Consider the following 13,613-nt stretch of genomic DNA (forward strand, 5'->3'; position numbering starts at 1 on the left):
GCTCAAAGGTAGGATCAAACCTGAACAAAGTTACTTATGAGAAAATAAATAGTATTCTGACACAAAAAGTCAAAGTGCAAAAAGTTAAAAAGTGAATTATATTATGAAAATATAATGGTGCGATAAAGGATTAAAAATAAGTCAAGCTAATAGCGATTACAATTTCCTGTGCATATTTCACCCACCTAGTTATGAACTGGCATCAGAAAATGAAAAAATAATAGAATCTCAAATAAATAACCTGATCCATCCAAAAGAAGAAAGTTGCATCCTTTTTCTTTAATAAATCTCTTGACACAAACACACCATCATGATTAGGCCGTAGGAGAATATTCTGTTTTTGCGGCCTCCCCTCTGCAGAGGGAATGATAAAAGGAAAACTCTTCCTTGCCAATCACTATGGCTTCCATGTAAATTCAAAGGCCTGTGGTCTGTTAATCCAAGGATAATGAGAAAACCCCTGGGTACAAAAAAGAGCACCTCCCAGCCACCCCCCAAGCACATATTCACAGCTAACACACACTGGGCACAACAATCTCCTCCATGCCCCCTTTTCAGTGGCCCAAATGATGTGTAATCCCAGTCTAAACATGACAGGCAAAAGGCTGTGATATTGAGATAAGGATTGAGGTGTTGAACAATGGTGTGAGATACAATGCCTAAATCGGCCATCAACGTGTCACACAAGGGCCTCCTGATCCCAGCATATGGTCTTATGCTTTGGATGCTACACACTGATTTATAGTTCAACAAGCTATGTTTGTTTAGATGTATACAAGCTTTATAAGAGTGTGTCAAGTCAGAAATATTTACATCAATACAATCCATTACAATTGTATATTTTCCAAAAAAAAAAGTTAAGTGAGTTGGATTGCTCTGTGATTTTACTGTGAGCTATTTTATCCCAAAACTCCACAGACATGGAAATGGCAACCTCTTGTGGACAGTCAGAGTATCCCACAATGCATCTCTTGTACAGTCATGACTCATGAGTGATTTAAAACTCAGTTTCACACTATAACATCTGTCAGTAGTTTTTCTGTGGACATTTCACACCTCATAAGTGGCGAGTAAATATCTCGCAGTGATAGACGGGTTATTTATGCAGAATCAGGAATGCTTTAATATGTACAAAGAGTTTATTTTACACAAACCTGAAATAAAATACAATAAAAGAACAATTCACAAACAAAAATATTTACATAAAACAATACAAAGCATCACAGAAATCCCAACATTTAACAGTCTGTCTAACAGCAAACAAATAAACACAAAGCCAAATATTAAAACATATTTTTGAGCATAATAATAATAATTATACTCACTTTTTTTTGTACAACGCTATGTTCCATCCCAGCTAACACTTCTAAGAAGTGGTAACTTCCAAACATTCTGTGAATGCTCAAAACTTCCATTTATAAAAGTTGTAGTTTATACAAGCATTCTGGAAAAAGCATCCATAGGAACTCTCATAGTGCCTCACCACTTTTCTTCCTCGCTCTTTCGAAGAAGTAGTGTGTGTGTATGCTAGCTAGCTCAACAAAAAGCCACCTACAACCACCACTACAATCCATCACTATTTTCATTTTTGTCTGCATCTAAATTTGCCTTCTATTTTGGACTTGCAATTATTATGTTAGTGGATTATATTTCATAACTACCACAGGACACGGCAAACAGCAGCACTGAATAGTACCTACAGTATGTGTTTGAAAACACAAAGCTCATGCTAAGGAGCTACTGTTTCAGTCATGAAAAAACACTTGTATGATTGTATAAGACACATGCTGGTTTGGGGACGTTTAGTAATGCTCTATACGTTGATGGTTGTAACATGATGGGAGCATAGCTTTTGCTCTATGAATATGAATATGAATTTGATTCAGTAGTTGAAATGATATGTTCCTTGCCGTGTTCTTGATCGACAACATTTCCATTTTCTGTCATGTTACTTGGCGTGGGGCTCACGGGTATGCTGCTGTCAATGTCCTCCTCAGGCTGTCGTAATGGTTGGTCTGCTCTCTCAACATCTGCTGCCTCTTGATGCACCGGTTTTATGTTTAAGAGCGTAAGATTTGGTTTAAATTTGTGTAACTAAAAACAAAAGAACCATTATAATTAATCTCCACACATGAATATAACATTTTTCGAATTTAAGGCTGTGCATGACTTTGAATGTCGCATATGATTAAGTAAACCCAGATATTTACCTCTTTAAATCCATGATTTCCTAGAAGAAAAGTAAAAACAGCAATTATTGGTAATTGTTTTTGTTTTATGAAAGATATAATGAGCACTTGATCACTTAGGAATTGTACTGAATTGTATGAAAGCCTATAGAGTGAAACAGTCTGGTTCCGGTAGTAAAAACTCCTTTTCTCTGCAGGAAAATTGATTTTTAAATGACAAATTATAAACCTTTAAAGGCAGCCTTACTGTGAGCTACGAGGTTGTTAATCGATAGTATTTTCTTCTGTTGAAGCTGTTAGCTGTTAGAAAATTCCACCAATCAGAAAGTAGAAGTAAAATGAAGACAGCAAATGACAGAGTCGGTCTAAAATATTTGCATATATGTGCATATTATGCAAAAATATTAAATGATATTGTTTATATATATGCTTGTTGGCTTGGTTCATGGCTTAGAACTCTTTAATGAAGACTTCTTATGAAATCCCTATGAGAGAAATGAATGGAAAAAATACTTCCGGAACCAACGCCGCTGAAAAAGTGGGCGGCTCTGTTGCACTCTATTGTGACAAACAGTATACTTTGTGTTATTGCAGATACATTTAGTAGATAATTTGTAGGTTGCAGTACTTACTTTTTGACTTGTAAAACAACACACCTAAAGCTAAGATGACTCCCAACACAATTACTGCAACTAGCACACCAATGAGAGCTCTGTGAACGGGTGCACCCACTGAAATGTGAAAAACAAAACATACAACAAACTGAGAAGACTTCCTCATGCCTAATATTAAGGTACCTGTAATCAAACCAATACTACTGACAGCATTGTAAAACATTTTAGTGTGCATTGCAAACGGTGCAAAGTCTTGTTTCAAATAAGCATGAGTGATCAAAAGTGATCACACAAATTTAGCCGTACAGGAACTGGACTCCACCCCACACAACTGTCAGGTTTCACTACTGTGTTTGTAGAATGAAGGCGATTAAAAAACAAGATTGCGTTTTACTCACGGCAGGTGCGGTCTGAAGTTGAACTGCCAGGAGTGTTTGTGCCATGGTCACATCTAGACACAGGAAAAAAGAGAAATTTAAAACTATTTATAAACTTTTTATGATTGTCAATAAAACTCTTGACTTAAATTCTGATATAAACCTATAAATATGATGGCCAAATGAAAATATATAATAAACAAGAAACAAAAATCAAACATTTGGGAGTCGTACATGTACATTTTAAAATGTAATTTTTTTCTGTGATCAAAGCTGAATTTTCAGCATCATTACTCCAGTCTTCGGTGTCACATGATCCTTCAGAAATCATTCTAATATGCTGATTTAATGCTCAAGAAACATTTCTGATTATTTTCAATGTTAAAAACAGTTGTGCTGCTTCATATTTATGTGAAAGGCTTGATATATTTTCCCCAGGATTCTTTGATGAATAGAAAGTGCAAAAGAGTAGCATTTATTTGAAATAAAAATCTTATGGAACATTATAAATGTTATCCTTGCTGAATGAATGTATTCATTTCTTTTTAAAATAGGGACCTAAAATCAGAAAGGTGTTTCATACTTTGTCCATTCCTTGCAAGTGTCGGCTGAATCGTGAGTGGAGAACGTTCCATTTTTACAGGCTTCACACACAGTATCACTGACACCGGAACCTGTGTAAATACAAGGAGATGAGGGGCAAAGATTAGACATTGCCAGAGGTTTGAACCTACAACCTTTCATTTAACCACCAGGCTTCAACAGATTCCTCCAATGTGTCTTTAAGGCAAATCAGATGATTACAGAATAATTATAAAATCTCTAAATCACATCTGAAGTGATAGTCTAGGAGGGATGTGGCATATTTTTATTCTGGAGGTGCAATTCAGGACAGAATCAACATAAACCAGCAAGTATGTATACTATATACATGACGCCTGACAGCACAAACCTTTTTTGGCGACTCTCTGTCCTGGCTTGCAAACACTGTGTTCAATACAAGCGCTGCAGTCATCATCTTGTGTACAGTAGTATCCATCTTCACAAACGCATTTGTTTAGATAGGTTATGATCTGTTTATCCTCTTGTGGCTTTAAATGTAAATCTGATTTAAACAGAAAAGCAAGAGAGATTACATTTACATTTATTCATTTAGCAATTAATTTTTCCACAAGTTTATCATGAATATTAATAATTAAGTTTTAAAACTATTTATTATTGATATTAATAGATAAAAAATGAAATGTGTAACTGTTAAAAAAAATCATAAATTTGTCTTAATAAATAAATAATTAAAAATCTTGAGGCCAAGACAAAACATTGTATTTATTAACATTACCCATTACCCATTCAGCAGTAATAAACACTTACTGGGGTCACAGCTGGGCTGGCGTTCGCATTTGGTATTGGATGTGTAGCCGCTCTGATACTCTCCGATTTGGCAGTCCTGACAGCGTGGGTCCTCACAGTTGTCGTCCACCATCATCCTCTTACCTGTGACACATTCACAGTAACTACCCACTCGGATTAAACTAAGAGATTCGTATATTAAAAGAGGACTAAGACTATGTGAAATATGGTAGTATTGATGGGTTTATTTCAAGACAACATGTGAAACAATATTAAGACAAAGCAAGGACTGGGCAATTAAAAAAAAGACGAGCTAACTTGAAAAAATAAGTTAACCAAACTGATTTGCTCCAGTTAATGTCAACTTATATACTTCTAGATGCTTACATTGCTAAATGCTAAACATGCTTTAGTTGCATTGACAATCATTTTTAAGTTTAAAGGACTACCTGTTACTCGTTACATTAACAGAACTTTTTAAGTTAACTTTAAGTGGAGCGAATTAGTTGAGTTAACTTAAGTTGAATGTGATAGGTTGCCTTATTTTTTCAAGTTAGCTCAACTTTTTTTAAAGTTGCCTTGACAAGAATTTTCAAGTTCAAAGACTACCAGTTACTCATTAGATGAACAAAAGTTTTTAAGTTGGCTTTAACTGGAGCGAACTAGTTGAATCTGATAGGTTGCCATTTTTCAAGTTAGCTCTAGCTCTTTTACTGTATGGTGATACTTCCTCGAGTCTAGACATATTTATTAACTGGAGTGCCACGCTGAATTATGTCCACATACCTGGTCCACACTTTTTGCAGCATTTATCATTCTTCTTATAATGTGTTTCCTCCTCACAGCATAGCACAAACTGCAACAGTGTGACCTGTCAAAGATAAAAACATAAGAGGAACATTATGAAGAATACTGTATGGCATGCCAGCGCCCATGAGGAGATGAGAGGGCCCACTTCCTGAAGAAAAAAACAGCTTTTTCAAGTAGACTATTATGTTAAGGGTCGTTTTCATTCTTTTTTTTCTGTTAACATCTTAATTAGCAAATATAAGTAAACAATCTTTTTAATAATCAGTTATCATACAACACGTTATTAATAACCAAGCCTATGCATGTTTTCGAGCTAGTTAAGTCAGTTAAGGACATGGGAACTCTCAGACCCCAACACAAACCACCGGGGCATCTTAAAACTGAAACGACGTTACAGGAAAGTCCCTGCGATCCCCACCAAGAATGACCGTTTTTGAACAGGGCAAACTGCAACCTTATACTTCCATCAAATAACTATTTAACAACATACAATGCACATGTTTGTTTTCATATGTCACTTGGATACAGAGACGCTTTAAATGCTTCTTTATGCTATTATGCGCATTCAAATAGAAAGTGAAAGTAACCTGAAACATACTAGTCATTCCTTCAGCAACCACGCCAATCTAAGAATTCTAAATGCTATACGTGAAAAATAATAACAGTACTGTTACAATGAGCATCAACAATGTAAATAACAACCGACACTAACATTCACGCGAAGGTATATTTCACGCGTAGTTATCAAGCACGCTCAAAGCGCTCAGCACATTAGCCTACTTACCAGCAAATAAATAATGAAAACTGTCCTCATGATGGCAATATAGAAACGGATCCTTTTCACCAGTTGTTAAAGCTTCACGAACACATAAGACACTAAACACTCTGCTGCAGCTCTTCAAATAATGAATCATCACAGGGCGACAGGGGGTTTCTTTCCCGCAGACAGACACGCCCACGAGACATGTGACCATTTCCCATTTCCCCATGCTATTCCAAGAAGTGAGAGTTGGCCTACAAACTCTAAAGACGTTTTAGAGCCATTGAAAGACAAAAATTCTTGAAAAAATTGATGACGCTTATTTTATTAGGAAAATGATTTCGAGTTTAAGAGGGAAAGTTGAAAGAATAAATTTCAATAATTAACAAAAAAAAAAAAAAATCAAAAAAAAAAAAAAAAAAAAAGACATTATGGGAATGGTTTATCTTTCAGAAGTCTAACTTGTAACTCAACCAGAGAACTTCCCTGCTTGACTCTCACTTCCTCCACAGACAAACACTATTATTATTGAGTCACGTCACCAGTGACAAAGCTTGCGTGGAAGTGACATTTATCCATCCATCCACCTACTTTAATTTCAATTATCTACAGATGCAAAATATAAAATCATTTAAAATATGGATTACGTTATGTGACTAGCTACAGAAAAATTCTGACCACTAAGTGTAACGTGAGCAGGGACGAGGCAGGGCATCCAAATCCTAGCACAAGTTTATTAACAAAAAACAGATAATCCAAGAACAAGAGTAATCCACAGAGAGCAGGCAGGAGAGCAATGACTGACAAACAATTAAAGCACAGAGGTTAAATAGATTAACAAGGACAGGTGCTGGTGATTTGATGTCATGGTAACTAATGAAGTAAATAGGGTGACAAGGTACAAGGCAAAACAGCAATCAAACACAGGAAGTGAACAGAAGTAATGGAAACCAAGAATACACTTTAAAAAGTCTCTACAAAACACAAGACAGCACAGGGATCGTGACAAGGCGTAGCTGAGGACCACCACAAGGGCAGATCAGACAGGTCTGAAGATCTTCATGGCGGTTCAGGCGGAACTGGAGCAAAGAAAAGGTTAGGTTTGGCCTCTGGGGTCATGTGTCAAAACAGAAAGAAAGTTCAGTAATGGCCTCCGTGGCCATAACAGGGCAGGCAGGACATTCAGGAGAAATGTCTTTGAACTCGGCCTCCTTGGCCGAGACTTGGGACCATAGAATGGACTCTCTGGTCGAGACGGGGAGTTCATAGGTGACCTTCATGGTCGTGACAGGGCAAACAGGAAGTTCTTGAACGACCTTCGTAGTCGTGTCAAGGCTAACAGGAAACTCAGGGACGACGTGTCAGGACAGGTAGGGGGTTCGAAGGCAACCAATGTGGTCGTATCAGGGCAAACAGACTCCTGGGCAGACACCACCACCTCGGGCAAAACTAGATCTGGTTCCACCACCTCGGGAGAAACTGAAGCATACGCGGCCGAGACACAAAATGGCCGCCGTCATAACGGGGAATGCCATCAACAGTTGGAAAACTTCTGAAACCCCCAGACTTGATACCACCATGGAGATGCTATAGCTGCTCATACCAATATCAGCGCTGTGCCCGCCAAACTGGAAGCCAATCTCACATGCCTAGGAACCACCTTGGTATCTTCAGGTGCAAAGTTTATGACAACTGGAAACATGGCGTGGCGGCCATGACGGCTGGAGACTCTGGAGTAGCGTGTACAGCATGAATGTCTCGTTCCTCCTCCACGACACCCACCGTAAAAGTCCAGGTAGGTTCATGCAACGGCATGGCCGAGCTAAGTGGCTCAGATAGCCCCCCTCAAAAAAAGATCATGAGGGATATTTCCTTCATTTTGGCAAAATGAGCCAGCTCAGAGTCCTGTACGTAGTCCTCAATTTTTCAATTTCCATGGCGGAGACGCATAATCCTCCCTGCTGGGTCCATTTGTAGTCGAGTCTTCTGTAATGTATGGTGAACTCAAAAAAAAAAGGAGAGCTAGATCTAAATGCAGTGATTTTAATAAAAAAATAACCCCAACACAGAACCAAATGAGTGCACCAAACATACATCCATGTAGGACAAGACTCGTCAAGAAACACTAGGGTTTAAGTACAGAAGGGGTAATTGGCAAACAAGACACACCTGGGAAAAATCTAAGAACTAATCAACAAGAAAAACTACAAAGGACTACAAAACATGGTTCAAAACACAGGCTGGGATCATATACTTATATTTATACTTATATTAAGATTTAAATGTTACATTTTATTTTTGTGTATACAGTATACTGTAAGTAATATTCAAATAATATACAAAGTATGATTATAGTGCAGTGTTGTTATTCTTAACTATAAAAATATTAAAATAATTTTTCATTATTTTAAATGAATCTGGAATAACATGAAATTTAAATATGAGAATATTAGACTTTAACTTAAAAAAACAACAGAACATTGAAAGTGTTGGCAAATAACTAAAACTGAAATAAAAATTAATTAAATCTAAACAGAAATATAAAAAAACTAATAAAAATGATAAAAGCGCATAACAAAATTACTAAAACTTAAACTAAAATATACGAAAAATTAAAATATAAAAAGCTACTTTACAAATATTAATAAATACTAAAATAATATCAAATAATAAGTATGAATATATAATAATAGCCCATAAGCCAAGAAAGCAAGTGATATTTAAACAGTTAATAAGACAAAAATGTTGAGATAATGCCAGCATGCTTTGAAAGAGCACATTCGACACAGTTTGCCACTGTGAGAAAAGAGGAGATTTAGTCTGTAGCGTGAGTTTAACAGCCAGAGGTGAATCCCGCCCCTGCTAGAGGACTCTCCCTTAGAAAAAAAAAAAGAAAAAAGCCCAGGTTTGGATTCAAGAGACAGCACGAGGAAATCCCCGTGTAACAAGGAAGTTGTTTTGGAATATACACATGAGTAGTTTTAGGGACATACCATGGAAGAGAAGAAATACTCTCTGATCATCAATGATTCAACAAGGCGGATCCCAGCACAATGATGTCTGACTTCAGACACGCTTGGAAGATTTTCATGCTTATTGTATCACTTCCTCACCAGGTATACATTCTGAGAATGATTTGAGGCATGGCATACTGTAATTAAACGTTCTAGTGAAAAACCCTTGAGTCCCATGAGGAACAGTTCAGAGAATATGTGCGTCACATGTTACATGTTATCAGAGGAAGACACTGCACAGTCTAGCGGGCTTGCTGTATAAAACGCATCTACAAATTACAGTTACTATAGACAATAAAAGTAGGGTATCAGACAATAACGGGAGCACACAGTCTGTATGTTAAACAATTGACAAATATGCAAAAGGTAGAAACACTAGTACAAAATACATTTGCATGTAAACTTGACTACAGTGGTAAATGAAATAGGATGTAAACACTTCCTTTTCTCAGTCAGTCTGTCAGTTTTTGACACACAAGTTATTTTAAGCCGTAGTTAGTAGTCAGCTACAGATGAAATTATGTTTTGGGAGGATTGATACTGTACATAATAACACAAGTTTAAACTTTGTTTAAAACTCAATGTGGTTATTAAATGCTTGAAAGTGTATTCAAAGAGTTCTAACAGAACTGATTAAAATGCTAATTTCCATCCAAGTCATGGTGTCCATTTCATTGTTTACCAAAATACAGAAGTTATCAGTTATCTGTATTGACAATGCTCAAAGTATAGGCTACAGCAAGATCCTATCTATTTGAATGTGGAAAGATTGAAATCACAGAAGTTATTGTTATGCTTAAATAACTTATTTCAAATAACAACCTAACAACAATTGCTATCATAAATGGTATCATAAACTGCTGCTTTTGCTCACATCCCTCAAATCACATGACTAGTAAGTCTGGTGACTTATGTTTTTACATTAGGCTACTTTAACTCATCAAAATAATTTTATCAATTTCAACTTTTTTTTTTTTTAAAATACGTTATATGATATTCCAGACAGCGACATAGCGTCGGCCCAGATCCGGGCCACATCTGGCAAAGCGTAGCCTACAAGATGTGGGCCGGATCTGTAGCCCCGCCCCTTTTCAGCGCTGCGCTCGTTAGCTATTTTGTCTTCACTATTTTCTTGCGTATTTATGATTGAACGGCACATTTTAAAATCTTCCCGGTCGACTGACATTTGTCAAGACACCTGCTTTAAAGATTACGATCCTCATGATAACTTACGTTAACTTTTCATTAAGTAAATCCACTTCAAAAGCTAATTACTCCTGGACAGCAGTGCCATAGAAATATACAGAGCGACCGCAAAAACGGAAGTTAAATATTCTAAAGATGGATGCGCCCAGAAAAAAACACTGTAAAAAAACAAAACAAAAAACAAAAAAAAATTTAATCCACCTATCTACTTAAAAACTTAAGTTCTGGCTGCCTTACATTTTTTTTTTATTATAATTACCTTGGTTGTAGACCGATCGGTTTATTACATCAAAGTACCACGAGAGCGACTGAAAAGCATACAGAGCTGTCTGCGCTCTAATCGTTCTCGCGGTATGTTGTTGATGTCATTCACCGATCGGTCTGTCTCTGTGCAGCGATGGTTCAAGTCGAAGAAGCCTTATATGTTGCTGTTCTGGATTCAGTTCAACCTCAGACAGTTCAATATAAGTTGAAATGACTTGTACAACCAAGGTAATTATAATAAAAAAAATGTAAGGCAGCCACTGAACTTAAGTTTTTAAGTAGGCTAGATAGGTGGATTTACTTTTTTTTTTTTTTTTTTTTACAGTGTTCTTTTCTGGTCCTGCCGATGTGCAATGAGCATGCGCAATTCTGTAGTAAAAAACAAAACTCTCGGCCGTCTACTGCCAAGCGGTAGGACTTACCTAATCGGTTACCTGATGATTATGGATTTAAAGCTGTAGTATAATATTTTGTCTGAATCTACATGTTTAACTTGGTGAATTGTCATCATCACAGTAGCATTTAAGCTAAAATACTATTTTACAACTGCAATAATTGCTTTAAAGTTTGTTGTGGGTAAGTAACAAGCCACTTTCATGACTATTATATAACTAGTTTGTACTTTATTTAAAGTTTAGTTGTCTTTTACAGCGTAGTGATTTTGTGTTGGATGTACGCCATCTAACGGTTGAACAATTGCGTTACAACTTGCAAACAAACGTGGACATTTTTTTTTTACTCATCAAATTTGACAGTAGAAGTACAACTAACCACATTTACAACAGCAGAGACAAAGACATGATGCACAAGCCATAGATTTAGATTTTTAAATGACAGACGATTTTCAAAGGCAGACGCATTTTGGTGAGTCCCACAGAAAGATGAGAAGTCAGATAAAGGGTATGACTTCACCTTTTTCTTTTTTTATCCTCAGGTAAGCCGCTTTTCAGGAAGTTGCCTAGTAATAAATACACATTCCATACAAGCATACCAAGTTCCCTCTTACACAAACACATACCTTTACAGTCCTCAGTCTAAGTTTGACTGATGGTTGATCTGACATGTTTTGGTCTCTTGAAGCCCAATGAAGAAACATGAATCATAGAAAGACAGTGCATTTTCCTCAGGTAAGAGACATTTCTTAAAGCTATTATTCAAATATTCAGTGTAAAAGTATGTTTAACTGCAACTGTACTGTGTTGAAAAACAATGGGTAATCATTAAACTGTTTAATTTGTTTATATTTAATGAACAAAAATGATATCAAACCTCAAAAACACATGGCTGTAAATGAATGTTGTGTTGTGAATTCATAAAAAAAAAGCTGTGTTCTCCATTTCATTTACAGATTAATGTAATGCATTTGATGTCCCACATTGATTGCGTTAACCAAAATAAGAATCATATATAGTGCCTCTATATAGTGTAATAAAAAGTTACAATTTTACAAGAAGACCAAACATGTGTCATAGGGAATCAGGTGTCCGCAAATCAAGTGCACTAGCATGAAATACAAGATTACAATGACGGTAAATCGTGTGCCAAAAATAAAAATCATCAAAACTTCCTCATTTCAACAGTCTTTTGTCAGCTAGTTCATTGTTGCCAAACAATGTTCCATGGAGACAGCATGTGCTTGTCTTAAGAATAATCACTTAACTTAAACTCTTGACTTAAACTCTCATTGTTTCTGCAGCTCAGTAACGAAATGCAGCTGAATCTCATGGACATGGTGAAATCGGGGAAAATGAGTATCGACGAAGCTGTAAATCAGGCTAGAAGTGGCTCAGTACGGAAGCAAAGTGACTTAGACCTGGAGGTGATCTACAGTGATCTACAGTGGGCCAGAAAATTCACAATGCAATAGAATGACAATGCAAACAGTCTTATTGCCAAAATAGAACTTATCAACATTTGAAATATTCAGTCGTGCTCAAAAGTTTGCGTACACCTTGCAGAATCTGCAAAATAAGAGGGATCATACAAAATGCATGCTATTTTTTTATTTAGTACTGTTCTGAATAAGATATTTGACATAAAATATGTTTACATATAGTCGACAAGACAAAAAATAGCTGAATTCTGAATTTATAAAAATGACCGCATTCAAAAGTTGACATACCCTTGATTCATAATACTGTGCGTCATTACCTGGATGATCCACAACATTTTCCGAATCCTTCAGTTTTCCAGCTTCTTTTGCGTATTTGAACCCTTTCCAGCAGTGACTGGATGATTTTAAGATCCATCTTTTCACACTGAGGACAATTGAGGGACTCAAACACAACTATTAAAAGAGGTTCATACAGTCACTGCTGGAAAGTGTTCAAATATGCAAAAGATGCTGGAAAACTGAAGGATTCGGAAAATGTTGTGGATCATCCAGGTAATGACACAGTATTAAGAATCAAGGGTGTGTAAACTTTTGAACGGGGTCATTTTTATAAATTCAGCTATTTTTTTTGTCTTGTGGACTATATGTAAACATCTTTTATGTCAAATATCTTATTCAGACAAATAAAAAATAACATGCATTTTGTATGATCCCTCTTATTTTGTTAAAATAATTAACATTTTGCAGATTCCTTAAAGGGTTGAGTAACCTTTTGAGCATGACTGTTTCTTTTATTTTGCTTTATTTAAAATATATATAAAATAACTTAGCAAAATGGGCGTGTAATTCAGTCAGACTGATTTCGTTGAGCATTTGTCATAAGAAAGTGGCTGGTTAGTTTAGGCACAGTCCTTGTTAAGGAAATGATTTGTTGTTTAACCAGTCGTCGTGTCCCTAATATTAAGAGCAGATCTCTATGGTTATTTTAATCATCTCTATTGTAAAGTGACCTTTTAGGAAGTATTCTTGAATTCTTTGTTTACATATGTTTCTGTTGAAGGAAGAACAGCCATCACAGTATAACTTCAGTGTTCGCAAGTTCAACCGCTACATATGGCAGAAACGAGTGCTGCAGGTGTGTATCAAGTAGATACATATTACGTTTTAATGCACGATATAACAAATGCACGCTTCT

General features: G+C 36.2%; 2 protein-coding genes across 3 annotated transcripts in view; one reads left to right on the forward strand and one right to left on the reverse strand.

The window, feature by feature from the left end:
- Nucleotides 1–1,743: 1,743 nt before the first annotated feature.
- cd40 (CD40 molecule, TNF receptor superfamily member 5) lies at nucleotides 1,744–6,308 on the reverse strand. Its single transcript, XM_079848426.1, has 9 exons — nucleotides 6,125–6,308; nucleotides 5,317–5,401; nucleotides 4,552–4,674; nucleotides 4,133–4,285; nucleotides 3,764–3,854; nucleotides 3,202–3,254; nucleotides 2,822–2,920; nucleotides 2,211–2,230; nucleotides 1,744–2,094 (listed from the first exon to the last, which is right to left on the reverse strand). Exons 1-9 carry the CDS (start codon nucleotides 6,152–6,154, stop codon nucleotides 1,858–1,860), a joined length of 891 nt encoding a protein of 296 aa, XP_079704552.1. The 5' UTR covers nucleotides 6,155–6,308; the 3' UTR covers nucleotides 1,744–1,857.
- Nucleotides 6,309–10,733: 4,425 nt separating this feature from the next.
- LOC307145356 (uncharacterized protein) overlaps nucleotides 10,734–13,613 on the forward strand; it is a 38,031-nt gene continuing 35,151 nt past the window's right edge. The window contains exons 1-4 of one of the 2 annotated variants that reach the window (XM_079848427.1): nucleotides 10,734–10,812; nucleotides 11,665–11,711; nucleotides 12,281–12,403; nucleotides 13,479–13,553. In XM_079848427.1, coding sequence (XP_079704553.1) covers nucleotides 11,679–11,711; nucleotides 12,281–12,403; nucleotides 13,479–13,553 — 231 coding nt within the window. In that variant the 5' untranslated portion in view covers nucleotides 10,734–10,812; nucleotides 11,665–11,678. Of the gene's footprint in view, nucleotides 10,813–11,664; nucleotides 11,712–12,280; nucleotides 12,404–13,478; nucleotides 13,554–13,613 lie in introns of those variants that run through there. The other variant, XM_079848428.1, reaches the window with a different exon arrangement.

This window comes from Squalius cephalus (assembly GCF_949319135.1).
Source record: "Squalius cephalus genome assembly, chromosome: 18".
Taxonomy (NCBI): domain Eukaryota; kingdom Metazoa; phylum Chordata; class Actinopteri; order Cypriniformes; family Leuciscidae; genus Squalius; species Squalius cephalus.

Excerpts from the sequence above, each read along its gene's own strand:
- cd40 (XM_079848426.1), bottom strand. The coding sequence starts at position 6,154 with ATGAGGACAGTTTTCATTATTTATTTGCTG. Across the intron at positions 3,855-4,132 it reads ACAGAGAGTCGCCAAAAAAG|GTTCCGGTGTCAGTGATACT; the intron begins GTTTGTGCTGTC and ends GTATTTACACAG. Across the intron at positions 2,095-2,210 it reads GAAATCATGGATTTAAAGAG|TTACACAAATTTAAACCAAA; the intron begins GTAAATATCTGG and ends TTTTGTTTTTAG.